The sequence below is a fragment of the Neolamprologus brichardi genome, chromosome 10 (assembly GCF_056152115.1).
Source record: "Neolamprologus brichardi isolate AB-2024 chromosome 10, ASM5615211v1, whole genome shotgun sequence".
NCBI lineage: Eukaryota > Metazoa > Chordata > Actinopteri > Cichliformes > Cichlidae > Neolamprologus > Neolamprologus brichardi.
This window is the reverse complement of record NC_142113.1, coordinates 26,161,068-26,187,985: the sequence shown is the minus strand read 5'-3', so window position 1 is coordinate 26,187,985 and position 26,918 is coordinate 26,161,068. Positions and strand designations below refer to the sequence as shown.

Genomic DNA, 26,918 nt, shown 5'->3' with positions numbered 1-26,918 from the left:
TAAGTGTTTGTGAGCAATAGTTCTCCAAGCTTTCTGAAAATGTTATTTGTACCTTGCACTTGATCACTTTCATTCTTTGTTTGTTAAGTGACTTAACACTGTCATATAAATCATTCAAGGAAAAAAAATGCACCTAACTTAAGTGATAAAACCTTTAAACTTGTTACAATTAAAATGCTAAATTAAAAACATTAAAATGTTTAAAAGTACATGTCAGAAACAGAACTACAGGATGAAATTGTACCTAAGACACGTTAGAGGCACGTATGTACACAGAGACAATAGTGCAGCATAATAAAGAGTTAATATTTCACTGTGTGTTATGAGCCCTGCATAGTACTAAAACCCAAAACACGTGGAGGATGGCGGAGTGTTTTTTATTCAGCAATGCACTTTCTTTAAGGCTAAGATACAAAGCAGCTCAGGATTGAGAAACTTTAGAGCTTCCTAAATAAATACAATGTAAATAAGAAGCTGTTTAACCAAGAGAGACAGATAATTCTGCCTCAACGATCTCACAGTGTAACTTATTAAGACCACCAAAGTATCTGATTACTTCTTTTTAAGTAAGTCATTGTGACAATACTTTAACATGGTGGTCTGACCAACATTTGGAGAAATATGAAATGAAAGGGACTACAAATCAGATGCAAATTAATAGAAGAAGCTGTATATGTAAACACATGGGCAATAATAGAGACCACGTGCTCCTCCTAAGAAAACATTAAAGTGATTGTAATTATATGAATTTACCGTTCCATATATAGGACGGAGTTTTGGAGAATTGGAGAAGCCGTCTCATTAAGGATTACTGTCTTACACGTTTTTAGACTTGTCCTGGTTGTTCATGTATTTCTGGTAAACCACTGCCAGCGTGGTGAAGACGTTTCCCATGAAGAGGACCAAGTAAGAGCAGCCGCACATGAAAACCTAGCAAGATAAACAAAAATAATACACACAAATAATTCTAAATACAGAAAATGTATGCCTTTTATGATTTTTGCTTAATGACCTCATTTATAAAATAAATAAATAAATAAATAAAAAACAAACTTGTGAAAGCTCTGGTGTACAAACCTGCCACTCTTTACATTCTGGGAGCTGAAACATCCTGAAGAGTGTTATGCTGTTGTAAAGCTGCCAAAACTGTAACAGAACAAATAGTTAACAGTCAAAAATGTCCTAAAACATGTTCCTGCAAGAATTTTCTAATTTAGTATCTAGTGTTTAAAAAAAGAAAAATCTAGTAAAGAGTTCACAGTATTACAGAAAAGAGCCACTTACATGATAAAAGAACAAAAAGGGCAGGAGGAAGGTCAAGCCTCTCCACATCCAGGACTGGAAACCTTCTGAACACAAAGAGGGGAGAGAAGAGAGGCACTCGTTTAAGAGAGACGCTGAGACGATGCATGTGTGTAGGAGGAATATTGACATAGTACACAGCTGACATAAAATAAGATGTTAATATGTAAATGAGACACTGGGATTTAAAAATACTTATCATGTACAAACATGATAGTACAGGGATCAGAATATTGTTTGTGCCAAGTTAAACATTTTACATTTGAACAAGTCTAACTATAAACCAGCTGCTGGTGCAGAAAATACACATCTAGATCACAGACTGTATATCAACGATGGAAGTTCCCAACATGCCAATCAAATCACCCCTTTGTTTCTGGACTCTACACTGTGAAGTCTTAAAGCTAGCTTTTTTAGGATCAAGAGATGACTGTCTTTTTATGTGAGGGTACCCTGATAAGTTATCTGTTAAAGCAAGTAAACTGCATTGATAAAAGTTAAACACTACAATGCAAAAATAAATGTAAACATAGAGAATTTCACTTGCCTAAACTGAAGCAAAACTCCTTATTTATCTGATAAAAGGCACTAATCCATAAAGAACAAAGGGGTTTTTTGTGAAAACTTGCTTTTGAAACCTGCCTCAAGTGGCCAGTCCGGGAACTTCAGTTTCTGGCTTAAACTTTTTAGTCAGGCAGCATAACCAACCTGGTGGTGATGCTAAAATGTAATCTCAACTGTTTCCATTGCCTCAGACATACCTTTATCATTCAGTAAATTTATTAGCAAATTACCAAATGTACCACCTGTAACACCCTGAAGTCAGATGCCAAGATCAGCCAGACAAATATATCATGCTTTATCTTGTTCTGTACTACCTTCCTCTTCGGCTTGCGTTATTTCGAAGTCATTTATGAATATAAATAACAAGCTGGTGTACTCACCCACTGTAAGGTCCATATTATGTCTCTCTCCCAGTGCTCTGAGTCTGTACAAACAGCCACTTTGGTAGTAGTACTGGAGGAACTGAATGAAACCTAAAAGAAAGAGAAGTGCATGTATGACTTCATTGTTGGGCAAGATATCAGTGACACAAGTGAGACGAGGACAAACCACAAACAGACTTGCTTACTTTGAATATTATCAACAGTTTACACACTTTAACCGTGTAAGAGTGACATGCATGCAGGAAACACATCAGAATGAGTACATTCATATAGCTTTCCTGATTGAGGCTTGTGCATATAGCCCTAACTGTATAAAATTCTTTATTAAAGTGCATTCATTTCCACATTCCAGGTGCCTGATCTAATGTTTCGGTCTCTATACTAGCACAGAGACAGATACAGCTTTTATGCACTTTTATGATGCTTCCCATGATGAGAATCGAGTCCCCACAAGATATTTAAATAACTATAGGAAAAATATGCTTTCTATGCTTTTCTTTTTTTTTCAGTTTTTGTTTGCATTAGTTGTAAATTATTGGATAATTTAGGCCTGAATGAATCCTTAAATTGAAATATGCAGTTCTGCTAGGAAGGCTCAGCTTCATTTTAAGAGTTTGCAAGACAAAATCATCACCTGACAACTCATACTGCAAGCATGTCAATGAAACAGGGGCAGTCTCTTACTTTGGTATAAGCAGTAACTTAGAAACTGGTTCCTAAACATCTGGTAGAGTGCACCTTCAGGCCTGTCAACAAGGACATAAAAACAAAGCACACCCACATAATATGTATGTCATTTAAAAAGGAAAGGATTTCGATAGCAGGGATGCAAACAGTTATTGTATTATTGAATAATTTAAAACTGTGATAAAAGTGCAAAAACATCACTCACCAAGTGAGCATGACTCCAGACAAGAAGGTTGACACATAGTGATGGAAAACCCACCAGCCTTTGATCCTGAAACAATTTGGAAGATTGAAGGATTACAGACGGGATACCAACAAGAAAATAACATCTCATAAATAAGATAAACCAAAATAAATAAATAAATAATAGTCATTATAACTGGTCACATACAGTAGTTACAGGAAGGCTTAAGAATAAGGCTTTCTGTAGTTCACAGTGCCCTGCTTTATTACAAAGCCTTTGCATATAATCTCCTATTATCATTAAAACAAAAACAGTGGAGACAGAGGAAATAAAACGGTCACAGACCTAGAGCCGTTGCTGATGAGGATACTCTCCCGGATGGTGAGAGTGCAGTAGTACCACACCAACAGGAAGTTGAACAGGGCGTCTAGGACTCTAAAAACAACAAACATGATGATGATTATCTTCCTTTATACATTAACATGGGACCTGTAGTGGATTTGCAGATAATTCAACATTTACTACTTGCTGCTACAAACATTTGCCAATAATGAGCGAGCTGACAACATCATCCACAAGTTTCATGAAAACCAACTCAAAAGAAACAAAACAATAATAAGGTGTGGGAAATCATACCTGTAGCTTAACAAAAAGCGACACGTAAAAGAGAATACAAAGAGGATGACAGTGAGGACCAGTTTGAACTTCTCATATTCGTCTTTGTAGGCAAATCTGTTTCATGAAAAAATAGAAAAGATTATTATTGTGGTGCTCATGTGGCCGCACTTTAAGAGGCATTTTTAGGTTTGAAAGAAGAAGAAAAAGACCCTTATGACTTACTTTGACTGTTTGTTGAGGAGTGTTACATTGACATTTCCTAAAACAAGATTGAGATATAACCTAAACAGGAAAAGGTATTAGTTATCCAAAATGTCCTCAAATCTTATATAAATATGTTTTGTTTTTAAAACGCAAAACTCATCCACTTTAAACTAGAGATGGACCGATCCGATACTGACGGAAATTACTGGATCGGATATCGGAGAAATAAAAAATGTAATCCGATCCATTAAATATCAAAAAAGCACCTCACAAAACTTACGACACGGCGTAACTCGGCCCATAACCGTAGCACGTCGGAGCATTCCCATGCTAAGCTTAACAACCGATATAAGGAGCGACTGCCTCTCTCTCCCTCTCCTGTTGCTACTTCAATCATGAAACTGCTTAATGATCAGCTGATTGGCTTTTCTGTCGCGAGTCCGTCTCTCTTTTTTTATTGTTTTATTGATTAAATAATGCACTATATCGGATTCATATCGGTATCGGCAGATATCCAAATTTATGATATCGGTATCGGACATAAAAAAGTGATATCGGGCCATCTCTACTTTAAACATTTTCCTTGTTTACTTCCATTTGGACAAAAAATTGTAGCTATTTATCATTCTCATTTAGAATCATACCCATTCCTCTTGGGGAGAAATGCTTCCATCTCAAAGAAAGTATGTGCTCTGTCTTTGATGGAGTCCTCGATTTCTGCGATGGCATCCTTCTCCTCTGGACTTAATTTGGCTGTTGAAGAATTTGATTTGCATCTAATGGAAAAAAAAAAATTGTTAGGCCAATTGTTAGGTTTCATGCATGTAAGGAGATGTTCACAGAGTCACTTTTGATTTTAGATCCAGTTTGTGGACGAGGTAGGTTGTGATTCTGTTGTGGCAGTTATAATCCATAATAATGCCCTCCTTTGGAAAATGCCTGCAATTGGTCAGATCCTCCTATTGCAGGCTAGATTGAGAACTCAGTGGAGGTGCAGGAGTCTAATTTCCTCCTTAGCACTCATGATTATAATATGTTGAAAGATTATAAATTTTTTGCTCAGTGATGGCAAAAATGACTACCTATCCCAGCTTTAATAGTAACACTCTCCATGTTATGAGCGTGTCAAATCAAACAATGATATATCCATGAACTTAAAAAGTCTGAATTATGAACCCTTAGTATCTGAAGAAAGTATTATGTGAAGTACATTCAAATATAACTCTTACTTGACTTTTAAAGTCCTCACATTTTTTTGTATTTATACTCCCACTGACCATATCTGTCATACTAAGTTCATGTTTTTTTGTAGAGCACAAAGTCTTCCAACACCCAGCTGAAGTTTTTTAAAAAGAAACAAAGCTTCTTTAAATGCCAATTAATACTGAACTGCAAAACTAAACATAAAAAGCTGCAGTTACTCTTTAAAAAGCATGTCTGGTAATATTGGAGAAAATGGAAAAAAGTCCCTGAAAACAACCAGCTACTAAAAAGCCAGAATAAATTCCTACCCAATTCATTTTTTGTCCCAGCAACAATCTGGGCTTCTGTATCCTGAATGAGCTGATGACACAAATGCTTTTACAAAAACATCACACACACAAGTTATCTTGTCTCATTTCTGATCAATACTTACTCTTCTAGGGACACAGTGAGCTCTTTCAGTTTCTTCCTCTGACGTGCGATAGCGTTTGAGCAGCTGTCTTGCAGTTTGGTCACGTCCTCAAGTTTCTGTTTATATAGACGATGGGTGTCCTGGGGTTAAAAAGAAAAAAAATCCAGAGGATAATATAAATATGTATGGTGTAATGCAAAAGTTTTAATTATGATGAAATCTGCGAGGTAGGAAGGGCACAAAAAGATAAAAACCAACCAAAGCTTTAACCAATCAGAATCAGAATCAGAAAGACTTTATTTATCCCCAAGGGACAATTAACAATTAACCAAAGACTCTGATGCTGTTGCATTTTTTTCTTTAATGGTAATACAGGCTACTAAATGGGTTATCATGTAATAATCATTGATTTATTGTTAATGGATTCTTGGCATTTCATAGATATTTTAAATTATTACATGAGAAAATCTGTCTTCCAAAGCATTTAAATAAGTTATTGTACCTTAATTATTTAACTATATATTTGAGGTAGGTATAATCAGTATGTTGCTTTCCAGAAAACATGTGACTGGTTATCACAGTTTGTACAAGTTTGAGACACTTTTAACTGCCAATTTTTTCTGTAAACTGATTCTGTAAAAGTTGGGCACAGGAATAAAAATGTTCCCCCTTGGCTTCATATTGTGGCAAATTCCCAGAACTGAGCAATTAGAATTGCACAAGAGACAGAGAAATGGTTGTGCCCTCTTGTATATGACGGAAAGTGATGCAATTTTACGCAGAATTTACAACTGCAGACAGCAGTTACTACTTTGCATTTTACTATTCACACACACATATTGATAGAGGGCAATCTGGCATTCAGTATCCCACTCAAGGATACTTTGAAAGGAATTGATCCAACAACCTTCCAGTTAGTAGACAACCCACTGTACCACCCAAGCCACAGCTGCTCTAATATGATGTGTAAATTGACATGGTAAGACAAGTTACCTAGAAAAATATTTGTGTATTGTGCTACATTTACTAGCATAAACAGACCTACTCAAAAAACTCTGTCTCAATGTATTAATCTTAGCAAAGACACACTGAATATATAAAATCTATTTTATGTGTTTGCATCATTGTCTTGCAGTTAAAATGCTCGCCTTTTTAAAATGTAAAATTTCCAGTTACACCAAAATTCACATTCAGTATATTGCTCCAACAATTGTGTTTTTAAATGTAGTTTTTCTTTCCTTGATGCTGGTTTAGGACCTGAACACTTCCTTTGACAAGTGACATACGTATTTCAGTGCCTGCCATTTAGTTATATATTAACACCACACCTATAAACGACAACTAACCAGGCCTATATCAATATATGCGCACTGTAACGGATCTAAGCTCTCAACGATAACAACAAACCAACACCCATAGCCCGAGGTTCTTCCTTTAACAGTGTGACAGCTGTCACGGTGGAGGAAAAAAAGAGGCTGTTGTCCTCGCAGGAATTAAGCTTAAGTTTCAATGACATTTTCTGCATCTCTTGGCTGTCACAAGACAGTTATCTTGAGCTGCTGAAGGCGAGCCCCTCATTCTGTAGCCTGTGAGTTTCCCCCACCTACCCCCGACTGTTAGCTTAGGGGTAACCAGGGGTGGACACACCATTTACTTAAAATACCTGAATCTGTTGGTAGTCCTTCTCTAAATCCTCCCATTCGTGTAAGCACTCAGATAAACCACCTGGACTGAACAACATTTTTCCCTCTGGCATCAGGAAACCTCGCGGAGTTGGTCAATAATCACACTCGAGTGAGCAACAGTTGTACCACCAGACAGAATTAAAGCTTAACAGATAAACAAGCGCTACTTCCTGCAAGCACCTTCAAAATAAAGGTCTCGAGGTATTTTAACGTTCCCAGTTCAAAACGGATGATTAATAAAATACGTAAATTGGCATTAGTTAAACATAATTACAAATGTGATGTAACTAATTGCGGTTTAATATTTTATTAATTTATGTTTTAGTTTCCAATGAATAAGTGATTTATGGGGTACTTTCAGTGAGTTTTTGTTACTGACACCGATGGTCCAACCCCCCCCCCCCCCCCCCCAATAAATAAATAAAAAATAATAAATAAATAAATAAAAACAGAAGGTAGAAGGACACACATTATGTAAACACAGTAATTATAGTGTGTGTGTGTCTGTGTGTTTGTCTGATTTTGGCTTAAACCACCATTATTTGTAAGTCTATTATTTTAACATGATTTTGTTTTAATTTAATTTAACTTCATTTGTAATTTCATTTACTTATTTCATTGCTGCTCTGTTATGAACATAATGTATTCGAATGGTGGCTTACAGAATAATTTCATATATATCTTTTTTTCAAATAGTATAGATAGCAGTAATCCTATAAAGTCCAAATATATTACTGTGTTCACTCCAAAACCACTTTACACTAACAACAGTACTATTTAATTTCAAGGATTAAAAATGTATGCTTTTATTTTTTTTATGTCCCATCCGGTTAATCATAGGCTTGTAACTAGTTACCCCAATCAGATGTCAGGCTGGCATTTCGGTTTCCCCTTTCAGCCAATCAGCTCTAGCATCTTTAGAGCCGCTTTGTCACATCAGGAAATAGTGCCCTGAGTTATATCTTTCAGGCAATACAACAGCTTTTTATCCATCCAAACTAACCAAGCTAATAAGCCGGGTTTGCCACATTACCCTAAACTGTCATCTAATCCTAGCCATGCTAGAAACTACAGAAACACAGATAATAATATTATATGTTACTATTCAGTTGGGATTTTACAGAGAAGGCACTCTCTCACCAGAAAGGTAAAATCCAGGGTTATAAATTGCACACCACTTGGCCTGTGGCCTGTATTTTTAGAGGTGACGTTGTGCAACTGTGCAAATAGGGGAAAGTGTTACCGTCAATAATGTAAGCGCCTCTGGCAGGGCCATTTAAGAACCTAAATCAACAAAACCTTTGTCAATACAAACCAGGTCCTTTAAATTCTGCAAAATACAAAAAAAAGAAAAAAAAAAAGAAAGAAAGCAAAAAACAAAAAAAAAGAAGATTTTTTTTTTAAAATCCTTGTGTATTGTAAAACTATATCAACACCTGAAATTGAAATGTTTGCTTTTTAACCTTAAAAATCCATAAAAATGGTGAAAAGGTTATGTTTGCATTTAAGGCAATAATGAATAATGAATGGAGAAATTCATTATTTAGAAAAGTTTATTTAAACACAGTTTTATTAACCATTTCTGAACTGTTTAAATGAGCAGTTTTAAAAGGAAAGAAAGTAATTTACTTGAAATTGATCCTTTAAATTACACTCTAAATTTTGTGATGAAAGGGAATGTTTGGAGATTTTATTGCTTTGGATCAAATTTCTACTTAAAGTCACTGGCCATTTCAATACTTTCAACATTTCCAATAAATCTCAGTGTATTTATTTAAACAGTTCAATCCAATATGAACTAATACTGAATGAACCTAATTTGTATCTTAATTAAAATACAATTCCCCTGTCCCCTCCTTGAATTGCTGCCTTATTTTGGTAGAGGGTTTTTGTGTCCAAGGGATCCCAGGGGCTATGTTGTCAGGGGGCTTTTGCCCCCTGGTAGGGTTTACCATGGCAAATTGTTCCTGGGTGAGTGACCAGACAAAGAGCGATTGAAAAACCCCTGTGAGTGTGAAATCTAGGGAACAGTTCACCCTGCCCAGGATAGAGTTACAGGGTTACTGGGGCCCTGCCCTGGAGCCAGCCCCGGTGGTAATGGTAGTGGTGGTAGTGGTGGAGGCACAGCCCAAAGAGGGGACACCACCCACAGGAGGTGCTATGGGGTAGGGTGCAGTGTGTGCAGGGGCGGAGACCCTGAAAGAACAATCACCGGGCTACCGAACAATTGGGATATGGAATGTCACCTCTCTGGTGGTGAAGGAGGCTGAGCTAGTGCGTGAAGTTGAGAGGTACTGGCTAGATATAGTCGGGCTGACCTCAACGCACAGCTTGGTCTCTCGAACCAGTCTCCTGGAGAGGGTCTTGACCTTGTTCCAGTCTGGAGTTTGCTTTGATGCTGCCTGTGCTTTGCAGTTGAGGTGGTTTGGGCATCTGACAAGGATTCCTTCTGAGCGCCTCCTGGGTGAGGTGTTCTGGGCATGCCCCACCAGGACGAGGCCCTGGAGCAGACCCATGACATGCGGGAGAGATTATACCTCTTGGTTGCCCTAGGAACGCTTTTGTGTTCCCCTAGACAAGCTGGCCAGGGAGAGGGAGGTCTGGGCCTCTCTGCTTAGTCTGCTGCACCCACGACCTCCCCGCAGATAAGCGGAAGAGAAGGGATGGATGGATTAAAAACCAAGGTCCTGTGAAGTTACAGACTTACATGCAGTCAATGTAGGTATATCAGATATTTTAAATGTTACATGGGCCACATATACAGAATCCAGAGTTCAGATGACTAAAAAAAATTCTTCTTTTGTTAAAAATGTGATCGAGACAAAATCAGTCGTTGTTGTTCCCAAAGTGTGAAGCTCCCAGTTGGACAACTGCTGCAGAAAACCTGTGTTTGGCCTCATGATGGGTTTACATTTGAGCATATGCGTCCAGGCCTCCTGAAAAAGTTAAACCAACATCATTATGCACTGTATTTACTGTACTTTCTATAACTAGGATCAGTTCTTTCTTGGTGCCATTTTGGAAAATATCAGATTTTTCTTGCCATTTGAGGACACAAGAGCCACACTTTGTGCACACACTGCCACTAAACTGAACGAAACAAACTTGCCTTTAGTGTGTATTTGAGGTTATGGATGAGAAATGCAATGGCCACTGCGCTGGCGCGGCTTCTGCCTTGCCTGGAAACTATCAGGACACGAGAGCCCATGTTGATGTGGGAACCTGAAAGCAGGAGATAATAAGAAAGTCCTCTGCAACACCTGTTCTGTGCAACACTTACTACATTTATAGCAACAAAAGACAGAAATTAGAAAAATCTGAAATCACTCATTACAATTTGTGGTGGATGGATTGCATTGCATAATACACATTGCCTCAAATAATAATTTTCTTTTTAAAATACATTCAGTAAGTTAACGTTACACTCTGTGATTTTAAGTTAAAGCTATGACTTCTGGATTCATGATACATGATGCATGTCTTTCAGATGGACAGTCTTGAAGCTGTTGCATTTTTACATATTAATAACAAAATAATTCAGAATTTGAGTAATATGCAATCAGTTTTTTAGTTTGAGATCTTGAAATTTTTACCTGAACTAAGACAGCCAACTGCATTTTATATAATTATTTCTGTTCTCCTTCTCGAGTTTGCCCAACTGAAGAAATTCAGACACCTATAATTCACTGGTTTCTGACTTCTATGAATTAAATTATAAAATTCAGATTTTTAAACGTCTTGTTAATGAAAGCAAAGGAACAACTTACTAACAAAATTGCAGATCCTTTCAAAGCTTGAATATAAATCAGACCGCACTGAGTCAGCCACAGGGGTGATAAGCAAGGTATGGATCTCCTTCATGAACCTTGATTTGAAGGAATTTAAAAGAGTAAAAAACAACAACAAATAAGATCTATAAAGCAATATGTTAATTATTCTCTCTAATACTCAATATCCAGCCCAGCCTTACTCGAGAGTGTTACTCTCTGAGATGCTGACGATAGCACCGATTTTCAGGTCTTTGAGAAGAGTGGAGTCCATGGATTGCTTCTCATCACCCATGTACAGCAGTCCTGCTAAGATCTCCACTGGGTAAATCTTAAGGCTTTCCAGCTCCTGAGGTAGCCCACAGATATATACAATCAATTACAACAATTCTCCAAACTGCTTAGACTGGAGCCTATCTCAGCTGTTATGGGGCTAACAGAAATACTCAATGGTACCATCCACACTGAAGGCCAATTTATAATCACCGGTTAACATAACATGCATGTCTTTGGACCATGACAGGAAACTGGAGTACTTTGGGAAAAGGGTAAACATCCAGGTTAACCAGTAGGTGTCAAACAGGAAACTTATTGCATGCAAGGTGGCAGTGCAATAATTACCTGACACATTTTATATTTATTAGGCAGAAACTGGAATCAGTTCACTTTAGCTGGATATGTGGGAACACATATGAGTAAGAAACTGCCCTGTAGCCGCTAAACACTGGCCTTATGTTACCTTATATTGCAACATATGTAATTTGGCAATTAATGGAATGTTGATGGAAGATTTGTATATAGGTGTCAACATAATCTTAAATTGATGAAAAAAAGTGAGAAAAAAAAATGATGGCAGGAATGTTTGTGTTTTAGGAGAGTTCTACCATGATGGTGTTCAGGATTTTCTCAGTCCTCAAAAAAGGGTATTGAGCTGAGAATCTCTGAAAGCCTCCTCTCAATATCTTGACTGGATTGAGGCTAGCCTTAGCGAACACTTGGGCACATGAAGTTGCTCTGCCTGTAATCACAGGGAGAGAGCAACAATAAGCATTGCTTTTAAGGCTGAAATACAGCTTTTATTTATTTATTTTTGTTTGTTTGCAGGAAACCAGTTGTTTTCTTTTGGCACAACAATGCAAATAAAATGCATAAAAGTGGACTTGCTCTGAAGAAATCTCTCTTATATACCACTCTAACCTTGCTCCTGTAAAGAGCTTGTGTTGTTGTCGTAGACCACCACATGCCGCATACTTTCAACCTCCACCAGCTCTGGAAGAAGGAATGTCCCCTCTGAGTCCTTGAAAAAGTCAATTTGAAAGTTTTGGTACAGTCGTGTGCAAAAAGTTTAGAGGAAAGGTTAAAGCCTGACTAAATGTACAGGAGAAATTTGTAGTTTGAGCTCTGGGTTTTTGCACACACACACAGACAGACACATGTCAACTGTGGACCCAATGATAGCCATACCATTTTAGCATTTTTAGCAGTTATGATGTGACTCCTGTAGTAATCTTTGGCTTCATTAGCATCTGGAACAGAGACATACAACACTCAACAAAGTTACAACTAACGGAATCAAGTTTATCAATCAATTAATCAATCAATTAAAACAGATTATTATCAATCTCACAATCTTATTTGGTTTTCATATTTTTAGTGATATCAACTTTTGTATTTGTCAATCATTATCAATTCTTTTCTTTCTCTCTTTTTTTTTTGAGATATATGTAATTTTGCCTATATTTGACAACAACATAATAAAACTGGAAATTCCGTTTTTTAATGTGCCACCCCAATATTTTTGTTGGCCCCCATATGGCCACCACTATAAAAAGACTGGAGGCGCCCCTGCTAAAGGGAGCAGGTGAAATAAGAAAATAAATTATTTTGCAAAATATAATATTGTATAAAGTTACAAGTAAATCCATTAAGTGTCATGTTTGTGTTTGAACACTTTTTACATTTTACTCTAAATCAAGCCTGCGGGTTTGTTTTGTTTTTTGCGCTAATGGGCAAGGTTTTGATAAAAGTATAAAATCATCCAGAACAAAATTGGGTATAATATCTTTTGCTCTCTGAGACTTTGTTACTATTTTCAGATCTGCACAGAAAGTTGTGAGAATGAGTCTCCTAAAGAAACAAAAAGCATGTGCTATAGCACTCATACCCATAGACAAGCACATAGAGTAATTAAGGATAGGACTTATCTAACCAGACAAATGTTGGTACTGGCCAATTTTCTCTTACCAATCAAACACAGGTAGTTGATCTCTGCGAGTCTGGGCACACGTCGGCACTGATTGAGGATATTGTAGAGCTCAAGCGTCTCACACATCACGATTTTAGCCATCACACGGACAGCTATAACAAGAAAACACTGAACTGGAAAACTAATGTCTGCAAGAGATCCGAAAAGCTTGACCGGCCAGGTAAACGCAGATACAAGTAGCACGTCCGCTTCCGCTTTTTTTGTATGGGTTCTGTCGCTAAGCAATTCAGCGTTATCGCTCATTGGGCGTTGGCGATGATGTAGATTCTGCAGTGTAGAACGGTAAGTGACTGCACCTGTGGGAGGGAGAGCCTGAAAGTATTTAAAGGAGCTCAGTGAACAGGCGTGTATTGTTCTGGAGTGAGGAAGCTGGTGAGTGTAGCTCGTGACTCAGCCAAGCATGCTGCAGCCTATTTTACTTTTAATTTTGGGAGACGTGTTCTAGTTGCATCCTGATTCCACTGTTTTGGGAGTCCGTTGAACCGCTGACCCTTGGGGAAATGCTTAACCCAGGAAGAGTTAAGTGTTTTTAATGACTCTTAGTTATCTGTCTCTGTATGTTATTTCTAGAAAAAATTAAGGACTTAAACATCTATTGTAATAGTAGCTTAACAGTATCTTAGCTTCACCGACTAGCTTTTTTAATGATTTCCCAAAGTACAAATGCAAACAGAGTCCATACAAAGGCATTTAGAAAGAAGAGTTTCTCCCTTTAATCTGAAGTTAAGTGTTAGCTAATCTGTTAGCTAATCTTAAAATGTCTATTTCTTGCTTTCACTTAACATCAGTGTGTTGAGAAGTCTTACGAATCCTTCTGCAATATACTTGTTTGGAGTGACGTTTGGAAATCTTTCTAAAACATTTCTGGACTATTAAAATTGAGGGTAAACGTTCATTTACCCTCTAAGCTTGCTAAGTGGCAAATATTGGTGCCATTTCAGCTAACACTGCTGTTAAAATTATGAGGGGCAATTAATAAGAAATTGAGAGGGATTTTTATTCTTTGAGATGTTAACGTGATTCAAAGCAACTCCTATGTTGCTCACCGTCCTTCTATATTTCCTAAAAACAATGCTGATCTTAGAAGGCAAAAAGCAACCCTACCTTATCTCTGCCTCTTCCCTTAAGACTTGGTGATTTTAATACCACAATGATGGCATGGATTGTCTGGTGTGCACAGGTAGGAATTGGAGCTTTCCCTGGTAGGATGAAGGAATGTTTCTCCTTTGGGATTCATTCATAAACTCTTGGTAGTGTTGCAGTGAAAGTGGTCAGAGCAGTTGTCTCGGGGGCACATCCCTAGACTCGAGGGGGTTGCTGTTTATACAGTTGCCTTTCTCACTCTTGTGGTTTTCAGTGCATAAATACCCACTGCAAGTAACTGCATGAAGACTAGGGTTGAGATTAGTTAGTTTCTTGGTAAGCAGTCAGTGGGAGAGCTCTAATTAAATTGCACATTATGGATCACTGCTGTTCTCTAAGGCTAGCTTTGTTTAACCTGCATTTGAACAGAATACTTTATTAATCATGTGGTGATAGTTACAATAAGAACAGTAACCGACTGAACTAAATTAATGATATTAAATATAAAAATAAATACTTTTTTTTTTTTTAAATTATTGTGCCATGGTCCCGTTCCTAGATGACAGTAACAGTGCCACTGCACCAAGAACAAAATCTGTCAACCCACCTGTTTGAGAGAAGGCTGTTAAAATAAAGTAACAAAGGAAAAATAAGAAGTTAAAGTGTGGAGAGACAACGGGGACAACTGAAATGGGCTGCATGCTGGTTGACTCCTGCACTTTTACTGTTCCTTTCTAAAATTTAGAATGTTAAATTCTATAATTCAGTTCGGCCTTTTGGTTTGGTGTCCTTGCAAACCTTGATAGGTGCCATTATGCTGGTTGGATGTTCTATTCTCGGTGTTCAAGAGAATGCAGAACACAGGTCTGATATCAAATTTTATCAGGTCAATGTGGATCATTAGTGCTCAGTTTTTTGCCATCATGCTTGCTTATCCTTTGTGGGGGGTAATTGTGTTTGGTTTTTTGTTACCCTGATAAACAAATTCATCAAAATCTTAAGTCTCCTATTTAAAACAAAAACAAAAAACTAGCAAAACATGCTTGCAAGGTAGAAATAGAAATTTCATATTGGTTGACATATTGGCCTTTTTATTACATTCAAATTGACACACTATTTCAGAATTAAACATGGATATACTGCTTATTTTAGAATATTTTAATAATCCCTACGATTTTTTTTTTTCAAAAAATCAAATTATAAGCATGCATGCAAATTAAAACACTGATCCAAAGACTTGCCCACTAAGGTGATTTTTATTATTTATTTATTTTGTTAAGTTTGAAAATGTGTGAAACCTATGGAAGTCAAACAAGAGCCTCTAGCTCGGCTGGCAGGGATAGGTGAAGGGAAAGGCTTTCATTCAATACAAGTCCACTTGTTCATTTATGACTCTCAAAAGGTTGATTCTGTTCATCTGGACGGGTGTTCTCAGTGAGAGAAATGTTTCTTCAGTCATCTAAGTGACTACTTTAGTCTCGCTGACTGAAGGCTTTCCCAACCTTATAAACAGTACATTTGCACAACTAGCCCACTAAATGAACAATGGGCTGAGAGGTCAACTCCTTGATCATTAACATGCAAACTGTCATGACATTGATCAAATACCATTGATCAGTGGCCATGAGTACCATTCAGAGTTAAAATGGCTGCAATCACAGCATTGTAAGATGTTGACAGATGTACCCTTAGGCACCATCCTCGATTCAGAGATGGTCTTTCCCTTTTCACATAAGTGGCCTCATTGACTCCCTGCTCAAACTAACATTCCTCTGTCCAGGATGTGTACATCCTCATCGAAAGAATTGTCCAGTGGCCGCTGTCTAAATAGACTGCAGAGTCTTGGCCTGACGAGTTCGTTTTTCTGTCTTGTGCTATCTGCTTTGCCAGAGGTTGTTTGGCTTCCCCGATCATGGCAATCCTCCTGGCACTTAACAGCGTACACTACATTACTGTTTGTACTGGGGGACCTGATCCTTGGGGTGGACCAATTTTTGGTGCAGTGTGTTTTGGAGTTTAAAAGGCACAAAGACATTGTGTTGAGAAAAAATGTCTCAACTGTTCTGATACTCCTGACACAACGGATCACAAGGGGTTTTCGCTTGGGCACCAGTTGTCCTTCTCTCCCTGATTGCCTGGTGCTTTAAGCGCCTTCCCAGATTTGACAAATGTCCAGCTGGGATGACCACGTTTACTGATTCAGTTTTGTTGACCCAGGGTGATATATAAAACTTTTTTGGGGGGGGGGGGGGTTTGTTTTTGTAATTCCTTTTTTTGATAGTTTCCAATATAATGGCCACCTCCACTGAAAGGCACTTTCCATCCTCAGCCTGTATCACCACCAAATCAAGATAGGATGAGCTTTACTCAAACTCATAAATAAACTTCAGTGATGAATCCGAGTAGTAGTAACTGGTGTTGCTCACTTGCCTTGTTTTCCCAAAAAATCTTGTTTTTTGGAATGTGTTTTATGGCCACCTACAAGAAACAGGATTTTGTTAGCGCTTCAGGATGATCTAGTTTGCATTCTGTTCATGAAAAGCATGTGCCGATCCTTACTGCTAAATTGTCTGCGTTACGATAGCCAGCAAACACTGATCCAAATCCTCCATCACAAAGTTGATGCTCCTGGATGTATCTGGCTTCAAATTCAGCTGAATGGACACAATCAAGAACCAATTTGGTTTCATAACGTGTGAGAAAGGACAATTGTTATATGGTACCAGTGTTACCTGAACTCTAACATAAGGGAATGTCTAAGATTAAGTATTTAATGAGTGTTAAATTAAGCACAAAATGTGGTTTGAGAGATTCAGAATTTCAAGCATACCTCTGCCAGTGTTCACCGAGGATGAAGTTGGATCATTCTCCTTGTATTCCAAAGGCCCCTCGCCAACTCCCCTGCTTGTCACAGACTCTGACAGCCTTGTCTTTTTGCTGAAGGCCTGTTCAGAACTGGCCTTCCTTTTGGTTGCCTTGCAGAGCTTGACTGATGTGTTCTGTGGTGCCATTGTGCTGTTTGTTGAAATAAAGGCAGACTACAGATGACCCTGAATTTATAGTGACCTGTAGCCATTGTCTGCATTGCAGACACTGCATGTAGCTGCAGTAATGACACCTGGTTATGTCATTTGGAATTCACCAAATTTAATATTGAATCTAAGTGTGACATTGCCAAACGCTGTTGGACTTTCGTGGTGTTTTTTTTTTTTTTTTGTTTGTTTGTTTGTTTTTGTTTTTTGGTCCCCTCCCAAATCAGACCAGGAGTGACATGTTTAGTTGAATGTTCTCGTATTGCAGTCTGAGTGGTGTCTAAAAACACATGGCCTTTATAGATTGGGGAACCTAGTCTTGTTGGGAGAGATGGCATTCATCCTACTTTGGATAGAGTAGCTCTCATTTCTAGAAATCTGGACAGTTTATTCATGCTGAAATGGTGGTGCAAGAGAGGCATGCTGGGCTGTTTCGAAGGTTGTGAACTCTTCTGTTTTAGCAGGACATCCTGTATAATGAGCAAAATTGGTTTGTCCCTTTACTCTACCTTAAATGTCCCATACTGACAGTTGCCTGCAATGTCACTTTCTGACAACAGATGGCACTCTTATAAATTCTAAATCTGATTTGACCGCAGTTGTATCAGGAGTGCTTGTGTCCAGTCATAGCCGTAAGTGATGGTGTTGTGTCAAAAAGTTGAGACTTTAAACTGTTACAAATGACTTGACCTAAAATCTGACAAATTGGTCTATCGTATCTCTCAAAGAATATAAAGTAATTTGGAACTAGAAGATCTGTTCTATCAAAGTACCTGCTGCACTCAGTTCCACAATGGCTCTACCCATAAGGGCAGCAGAGAGGGGAATAAATTGGTAAAATACCAGTTAATGCATCATGCTATGGAAGCTGCACAAAACTGCTCAGACAAAGTCAATCAGCAAGACATGTGGAACATGGGTGTAAAAAGCAGTTGTTTTTTTTTTTTTTTTTTTTTTCCCTTCTCTCCTTACACAAGCAATTAAGACAAATAGGCCAGTATGAAACCTGTGTAAGGCAAACAAAAACCCCATCTTCACATCAGAAAGCAGAGTCTAATTGGGGTGGAGGTATCAATAGAAATCTACTTAAGTTTACACGACTAAGTTGGATGATTTCTTATTTTTGTGTCTAGGTTGGGCTATGATACTGGAGCTGCTCCATCAGGAGACCGTTAAATATCAAGAAGTCCTGCTGCTCCTGAAAGGGAAGAAAGGCAGTTTGTACAGACATCTTTAATCACTACAGCCTTATCAGTTGTATACAATTCATGCAGTACCTCTTCAGATTGAGATGAGTGATTGTGTCAAACCATCAATTTTGTAGAGATTTTCAAACAGGGCCACCTTCATTTAGAATAAGCCTTTATTATCCCACGAATGAGAAATTTGGGTGTTACATAGCTTTTATAGCAAGAGGAATATAGACATAAGCAACTGAAAGTCATATGCATAAATAAGTGTTCAGATATGTACACGTGTGTGTGTGTGTGTGTGTGTGTGGGGGGGGGGGGGGAGAGAATGTATGAATACTGGTGAAATATACAGTGTACAAACAAGATGCAATGAGTAGCAGCAATTAAACCGATGATGAGTAACCATGTTAAACTGGTAGTCTAACAGCTGCTGGCAAGAATGACCTGCGGTAGCGCTCCTTCCTTCACTGTGGGTTTACTGCTGAACAAGCTGCTCATACAGTCTCATGCAGGAGATGGGTGGTGTTGTCCATGATGGATATTAGCTTAGTTTCCCCAGTCCCTCTCTGCCAATCCAGACCACAGCATTTAATAATAAAAAACAGATGCCACGACTGTGTCGTAAAACGTCCCTAGAAGTCCTGTTCACCTCAAAGGATGTCAGCCGCCGTAGCAGGTGAAGATGACTTAAACCCTTTTTGTAAAGAGCATTTGTATTCATGGAGCAATCTAGTTTGTTATTGAGGTGAACACCCAGGTATTTGTACTCCCCCACCATTTCAATGTCCAAACCCTGGATGTTCACTGGTGTAATAGGGGATGACTTCTTGCTGGAGTCAATCACCTGCTCTTTTGTCTTGCTGGCTTAATGCAAAGATGGTTCTGTTCACACCAGCTGAGAACGTCATTAATGACTCCCTGTATTCCAGTTAGTTTCCCTTTGACACCCGACCCACAATGGCGGTGTCGTCTGGAAACTTCTGGAGATGGCAAATGTCTGTGTTATAACTGAAGTCTGCAGTGAAGAGAAAAGGGGCAAGTACTGTTCCTTGTGGGACCCCTGTGTAACAGACTACCACCTCAGACACTCAGTCCCACAGCCTCACATACTGGGGTCTACTAGTAAGTAAGGTAGTTAACAATCCATGTGGACAACAGATGGTCCACTTGCACTCCCTGCAGCTTCCCCCTAAGCACTGCGGGCTGGATTGTGTTGAAGGCACTGGAGAAATTACAAACATGACTCTTATATCAGGTGTCTTTATTAGGTGTGAAGTCAGGGCAACAGTTCTGAAGTGATTCGGTTCCTTTGTGTACGTTGTCTTTGGAACTGGCACCATGCAGGAGGTTTTCCATAGACTGAGGACCCTCTCCAGACTGAGGTTGCGGGGAGTTGTGAAGAGCTTTGGATGGGGGAGGGAAGGGCTTCTGAGTCAAACCTGTTAAAGAACTGGTTTAATCTATTAGCCCAAACCTGGTCTCCAGACTCTGGGCCTTCTCTGCTCGCTGTACTCCATCTGGTGATTGTATTCAGTCCTCTCCACACCGTAGCAGAACCAGTGCCGCAGGTGAATGGAATGTACCACTCTGTACCCATTTTACCTGATGGTCACAGAAACATGGGGAAAGATCATAAGAAACTGTCCAGCTTATATTACACGTCACCTTAACAGAAAGCTAAAAATTAATAACTCTGTTCAATATTATAGTGTGTGTGTGTTACCATTTCAGTTTGAGAGCCACGGGTGCTGATAGAGTTGCTTCAGAGTGGGACGTTGCTCAGGAACTTGATTTAGACAAGTTCTCAAGAAATGACGGCAATCTGAGGAGCAACCAAAGGAAATGTGGTGAGATCTACAGTGATTTAAGAAGGTGAACTACACCAGACCTGTGCTGACAGTTCATCATGCAAGAGTGTGTTTCTTACTTTTTGAGAGCCTGTTGCTGATCTTTAGTTTGTGCCTGATAAACTCTTGGGTCTCAAACTGTTTTCTGTGGAGGCTTTCATAAAGTAGCACTCCCAGCTGCCACACTGTTGTAGGACCAGCACTGTAGCTGCAACAGCTGTACCACTCAGGAGGAGCGTGAGCAACTGTGCCTGCAAAATACAGGAATTAGACCTCATTAAGAAACTGATTAAAGCAAATGGGTAAACTGGTAAACAAATAGGTAGGCTGAAGCAGGACAACGTACCACGGAACACTTTGAAGGAGTCTTCCTGCACAAAACAGCTAAGGCCAAAGTCAATCAGCCAAACACGTGGAACAGCTGAGCCGGTCTCTATTAGAACATTTTCCACCTTAATATCACGGTGAAAGATGTTCTTGTCCTCAAACGCCAATGCTCCAGCGACCAGCGTTTCAGTATGATCTGAAAGAGGCAAATAAACATGCTGTGTAAGGATTGGGGGGGGTTTCTATGCATTGCTAGTTCAAAGTACCATACTGCCATCCCCACAAGGCAGTCCTATTACTGTAATTACTTGTATAAAGATGGCATTTACAGGACTAAAATGAAAACTGCAGGACTAAAATGAAAACTGCAGGACATGTTGCCAATTCCACACTTTGTTTAGGTGCTCAGGAGGTGAATAACTTTTTACTTCTCCTCCTCAGCATAGCTGAATTATAGGTAAATTTTGTCTGAGGCCTTCAAAATAGAAATTGTGAAAGGTTACAGGCAATTTAGTATCGGCAATAGAAGTGTTTAATACACACTTATAAAGACCCCCAATCATCTTACCTTGGCCACGCCCTCCTTTACACAACCTCCATTGACCACAATGAACTGAAAGAGGTCCTGTGCAGGGATTGGTCGCTCAAGCACCAGAATTTGCTCCTCCTGTAGATTGTACCAATCCAGCAAGGACACAGATGTCGAGTTCAGCAGCTGTCCAGTTTTTCCATCCTGGAGTTCCAACATAATGGCCACCTCCACTGAAAGGCACTTTCCATGCTCAGCCTGTATCACCACCAAATCAAAAGATTAGAGTGTTACAGAAACTCAAACTCATGAATAAACATCAGTTATTTCAGTGATGAATCAGTAGTAGTAACTGGTGTTGCTCACTTACCTTGTTTTCCCAAAAAATCTTGTTTTTTGGAATGTGTTTTATGGCCACCTACAAGAAACAAACAGGATTTTGGTTAGCGCTTCAGGATGATATAGTTTGCATTCTGTTCATGAAAAGCATGTAACGATCCTTACCGGTAAATTGTCTGCTTTACGATAGCCAGCAAACACGGATCCAAATCTTCCTTCACCAAGTTGATGCTCCTGGACGTATCTGGCTTCAAATTCAGCTGAACGGACACAATCAAGAACCAATTTGACGTGTGAGAAAGGTACCAGTGTTACCTGAACTCTAACATAAGGGAATGTCTAAGATTAAGTATTTGAGTGTTAAATTAAGCACAAAATGTGGTTTGAGGGATTCAGAATTTCAAGCATACCTCTGCCAGTGTTCACCGAGGATGAAGTTGGATCATTCTCCTTGTAGTCCAAAGGCCCCTCGCCAACTCCCCTGCTTGTCACAGACTCTGACAGCCTTGTCTTTTTGCTGGAGGCCTGTTCAGAACTGGCCTTCCTTTTGGTTGCCTTGCAGAGCTTGACTGATGTGTTCTGTGGTGCCATTGTGCTGTTTGTTGAAATAAAGGCAGACTACAGATGACCCTGAATTTATAGTGACCTGTAGCCATTGTCTGCATTGCTAGCGACTGCTCAGCCTACCTGATTAGTCAGGTGGCTCATTAGCATGAGTGATTACAGGGTTCTGTTCACACTTACCGTAATCCTTTTCAGGGAATTGGAGCAGGGTGAGGCTTTTGTGCAATGCCTTTTGATCATGATTGAATTTATAAGTTTCAGGTTAGTTTCTGTTCATCTCTTTTTAGGTTGCCAGACTGACTATTGTAATGTCTTCAGGCTCTATGTAGTGATAACGGTTTTTAATTATCTATTGGTCATTTTTAAATTCCAATGGTTGATTTTAGTTTCCACTATGTATTACATCATTTTATTCCAAATAGATTACAATATATTAAAGAGTGACTTTATGTGGTTTAAGCCACTGCAAAAGTCTTCTTCAGAACTGAAGAAGCTTCTCGAATGAGAGGTGAAACATCTTCGACCAACTTAAAGAAGTCCAGATGCTTTTCTTTCCGAGCTCCTTAAACAATATATTAAAGATTTTCAATTTATCGCAAATATTTAAGTATTATCTTCATTTAAATGACTTTTTAAAAAAAAAAAAAAAAACTCTTGAGTGCAAGACTCAGCTTTGAGTTCCATGTGTTTACCAATCAGTTGGCGGCTTAACGTACACATGAATAATTGATGTAGCTGGCCATTATACAAATGATTAGAACACAAAGGATTGAATAGGTGAACTTAAACTGCTCAAAGATAATGACATGGTGACTCTAAGTGGATTAAGCCACTGCAAAAGTAAAGATTTTTCCTTGGGCTCACCAATGTAATCAGTATGCTATATTGCAACTGTTAAAGCACAATGAGGGGAAAAACAGAATACAAGATAAAGAAAAGACATGCAATGAAACTAATGATCATCCATACAATTACCCACCCTTTGTCACAGCTGCAGCAACAGATGTGTGGAGTTATAAGAGAAGGATCCAAGTGCTGGCACTGGCTTTACTGCGAGTGAACTTTTATTTTCAAATGGTGACAATTCAAACAGAAGCGGAAATGGCAAGGACCGAAACTTAGAAAAACCTAAACTGGGAAAGCTAGCTAAACAAACCTGCAGCTAGAACACGATGACGCAAAGAATTATACACAGGTGGACCAGCAACAAGCAGAGGGGGAAAAATGGCTTAAATACACAGGTGGTAACGAGGGAGTGAGAAACAGAAACAACTAATTACACATAACGAGACCAAGGAAGCAAAGCAGAACATGCTGACGAAGGGACAGGGATTATCAAAGTAAGACAGGAAACACACAGGCTGAACTCAAGACATGTAAGCTTAACACTTGGGACTGGAGGAATGAAACAGAGACAAGACTCACAAAATACAAGACCCGACTAGACACTTGGGGAGGTAAAACATGATCACTAACAGCAAGGAACTAAACAACCTAACAAAAACCACTCAGAGAACCTAAACTAAATATTCTTTTAACCCCAAAACACAGTCAAATAGGGACGGAACAGTAACATAAACACAACCAACTGATACAAAACCAAGGAATATCAATCATACACGGACACTGGGTCACCGGACCCAGAACCATGACACCCTTTATCTAAAACTTAAAACACTCAAGCCAGCAGACGGTGCTGCACTGAACTGAACCGAAAAACCAGTTTATATGTTCAGGATTTTTTTTTTTTTTTTTTTGTCCCCTCCCAAATCGGACCAGGAGTGACATGTTTAGTTGAATGTTCTCATATTGCAGTCTGAGTGGTGTCTAAAAAGACATGGCCTTTATAGATTGGGGAACCTAGTCTTGTTAGGAGAGATGGCATTCATCCTACTTTGGATGGAGTAGCTCTCATTTCTAGAAATCTGGACAGTTTATTCATGCTGAAATGGTGGTGCAAGAGAGGCATGCTGGGCTGTTTCGAAGGTTGTGAACTCTTCTGTTTTAGCAGGACATCCTGTATAATGAGCAAAATTGGTTTGTCCCTTTACTCTACCTTAAATGTCCCATACTGACAGTTGCCTGCAATGTCACTTTCTGACAGATGGCACTCTTATAAATTCTGAATCTGATTTGACCAGTTGTATCAGGAGTGCTTGTTGTTATGGTTGGCTGTATGGCAGGCAGGCAGGAGTGGTGGACCCAAAATGCAGGACTCTTAGGAAACGAGGTTTCAACTGAAAATGCAGCTTTATTGCTGGAACAAAACTTCAACATAAAATAAAACTCACAAAAGCAAACAAAACTCTAAACTGAGGTGCAGGAGGACTGGAAATCATGAACACACAGCAAGTTGAGGGTACGACGCGACAGGGAGCACAGGAAAACACAGGGCTTAAATACACAGGGGAGTAATTAGGAAATGGACAACAGGAGGGAGACACAGCTGGGAGAAATTAGGTTAACGAGACAGGAGAAAGGTAAAACTGAACACATTGACATAAGACATGAACTTTCAGAATAAAACAGGAAACTAACAGACACAGAAGCATGGACAGACAGAGGGAACACAGGCAGGCATGCAACACACACACTGGCACATAGCAAACCTAAACAAAAGACAAGGCAGAATAAACAAGAATATAGAAGAATATAAAGAAACAAAAAACACAGAGTCCTCAGACTCAGGACCATGACGTCCATTCATAGCCGTAAGTGATGGTGTTGTGTCAAAAAGTTGAGACTTTAAACTGTTACAAATGACTTGACCTAAAATCTGACAAATTGGTCTATCGTATCTCTCAAAGAATATAAAGTAATTTGGAACTAGAAGATCTGTTCTATCAAAGTACCTGCTGCACTCAGTTCCACAATGGCTCTACCCATAAGAGCAACAGAGAGGGAAATAAATTGGTAAAATACCAGTTAACGCATCATGCTATGGAAGCTGCACAAAACTGCTCAGACAAAGTCAATCAGCAAGACATGTGGAACATGGGTGTAAAAAGCACAGATATGGGTTGTTTTTTTTTTTTTATTTTTCCTTCAGTAGTTTCTCCTTATGCAAGCAATGAAGACAAATAGGCCAGTATGAAACCTGTGGAAGGCAAACAGAAAGCAGAGTCTAATTGGGGTGGAGGTATCAATAGAAATCTACTTAAGTTTACACGACTAAGTTGGATGATTTCTTATTTTTGTGTCTAGGTTGGGCTATGATACTGGAGCTGCTCCATCAGGAGACCGTTAAATATCAAGAAGTCCTGCTGCTCCTGAAAGGGAAGAAAGGCAGTTTGTACAGACATCTTTAATCACTACAGCCTTATCAGTTGTATACAATTCATGCAGTACCTCTTCAGATTGAGATGAGTGATTGTGTCAAACCATCAATTTTGTAGAGATTTTCAAACAGGGCCACCTTCAGTTAGAATAAACCTTTATTATCCCACGAATGAGAAATTTGGGTGTTACATAGCTTTTATAGCAAGAGGAATATAGACATAAGCAACTGAAAGTCATATGCATAAATAAGTGTTCAGATATGTACACGTGTGTGTGTGTGTGTGTGTGTGTGTGGGGGGGGGGGGGGGGGGAGAGAATGTATGAATACTGGTGAAATATACAGTGTACAAACAAGATGCAATGAGTGGCAACAATTAAACCGATGATGAGTAACCATGTTAAACTGGTAGTCTAACAGCTGCTGGCAAGAATGACCTGCAGTAGCGCTCCTTCCTTCACTGTGGGTTTACTGCTGAACGAGCTGCTCATACAGTCTCATGCAGGGGATGGGAGGTGTTGTCCATGATGGATATTAGCTTAGTTTCCCCAGTCCCTCTCTGCCATTCCAGACAACAGCATTTAATAATAATAATAAAAAAGGCAGATGCCACAACAGTGTCGTAAAACGTCCCTAGAAGTCTTGTTCACCTCAAAGGATGTCAGCCGCCGTAGCAGGCGAAGACGACTTAAACCCTTTTTGTAAAGAGCATTTGTATTCATGGAGCAATCTAGTTTGTTATTGAGGTAAACACCCAGGTATTTGTACTCCCCCACCATTTCAATGTCCAAACCCTGGATGTTCACTGGTGTAATAGGGGATGACTTCTTGCTGGAGTCAATCACCTGCTCTTTTGTCTTGCTGGCTTAATGCAAAGATGGTTCTGTTCACACCAGCTGAGAACGTCATTAATGACTCCATGTATTCCAGTTAGTTTCCCTTTGACACCCGACCCACAATGGCGGTGTCGTCTGAAAACTTCCGGAGATGGCAAGTGTCTGTGTTATAACTGAAGTCCGCAGTGAAGAGAAAAGGGGCAAGTACTGTTCCTTGTGGGACCCCTGTGTAACAGACTACCACCTCAGACACTCAGTCCCACAGCCTCACATACTGGGGTCTACTAGTAAGTAAGGTAGTTAACAATCCATGTGGACAACAGATGGTCCACTTGCACTCCCTGCAGCTTCCCCCTAAGCACTGCGGGCTGGATTGTTTTGAAGGCACTGGAGAAATTACAAACATGACTCTTATATCAGGTGTCTTTTTTAAGTGTGAAGTCAGGGCAACAGTTCTGAAGTGATTCGGTTCCTTTGTATACGTTGTCTTTGGAACTGGCACCATGCAGGAGGTTTTCCATAGACTGAGGACCCTTTCCAGACTGAGGTTGTGGGGAGTTGTGAAAAGCTTTGGATGGGGGAGGGAAGGGCTTCTGAGTCAAACCTGTTAAAGAAC

The 26,918-nt window shown here is 39.2% G+C and overlaps 3 protein-coding genes across 3 annotated transcripts; all 3 read right to left on the bottom strand.

Moving 5' to 3' along the window:
- Window positions 1-361: 361 nt before the first annotated feature.
- On the bottom strand, window positions 362-7,395 carry tmem120aa (transmembrane protein 120Aa). Its single transcript, XM_006785079.3, has 12 exons — window positions 7,221-7,395; window positions 5,579-5,697; window positions 4,587-4,718; window positions 3,961-4,020; window positions 3,757-3,852; window positions 3,466-3,555; window positions 3,142-3,207; window positions 2,934-2,995; window positions 2,247-2,339; window positions 1,285-1,349; window positions 1,078-1,146; window positions 362-930 (listed from the first exon to the last, which is right to left on the bottom strand). The coding sequence occupies exons 1-12, from the start codon at window positions 7,311-7,313 to the stop codon at window positions 817-819; spliced, it is 1,059 nt and encodes a 352-aa protein (XP_006785142.2). The 5' UTR covers window positions 7,314-7,395; the 3' UTR covers window positions 362-816.
- A 1,394-nt stretch (window positions 7,396-8,789) lies between these two features.
- styxl1 (serine/threonine/tyrosine interacting-like 1) lies at window positions 8,790-13,518 on the bottom strand. The gene is made up of 8 exons (XM_087846912.1): window positions 13,254-13,518; window positions 12,474-12,535; window positions 12,207-12,306; window positions 11,894-12,027; window positions 11,213-11,358; window positions 11,010-11,107; window positions 10,352-10,464; window positions 8,790-10,178 (listed from the first exon to the last, which is right to left on the bottom strand). The coding sequence occupies exons 1-8, from the start codon at window positions 13,516-13,518 to the stop codon at window positions 10,017-10,019; spliced, it is 1,080 nt and encodes a 359-aa protein (XP_087703038.1). The 3' UTR covers window positions 8,790-10,016.
- Window positions 13,519-20,310: 6,792 nt separating this feature from the next.
- On the bottom strand, window positions 20,311-22,216 carry LOC148100978 (serine/threonine-protein kinase pim-1-like). The gene is made up of 7 exons (XM_087846911.1): window positions 22,036-22,216; window positions 21,791-21,885; window positions 21,657-21,704; window positions 21,318-21,544; window positions 20,777-20,946; window positions 20,511-20,681; window positions 20,311-20,405 (listed from the first exon to the last, which is right to left on the bottom strand). Exons 1-7 carry the CDS (start codon window positions 22,214-22,216, stop codon window positions 20,311-20,313), a joined length of 987 nt encoding a protein of 328 aa, XP_087703037.1.
- Window positions 22,217-26,918: the final 4,702 nt, after the last annotated feature.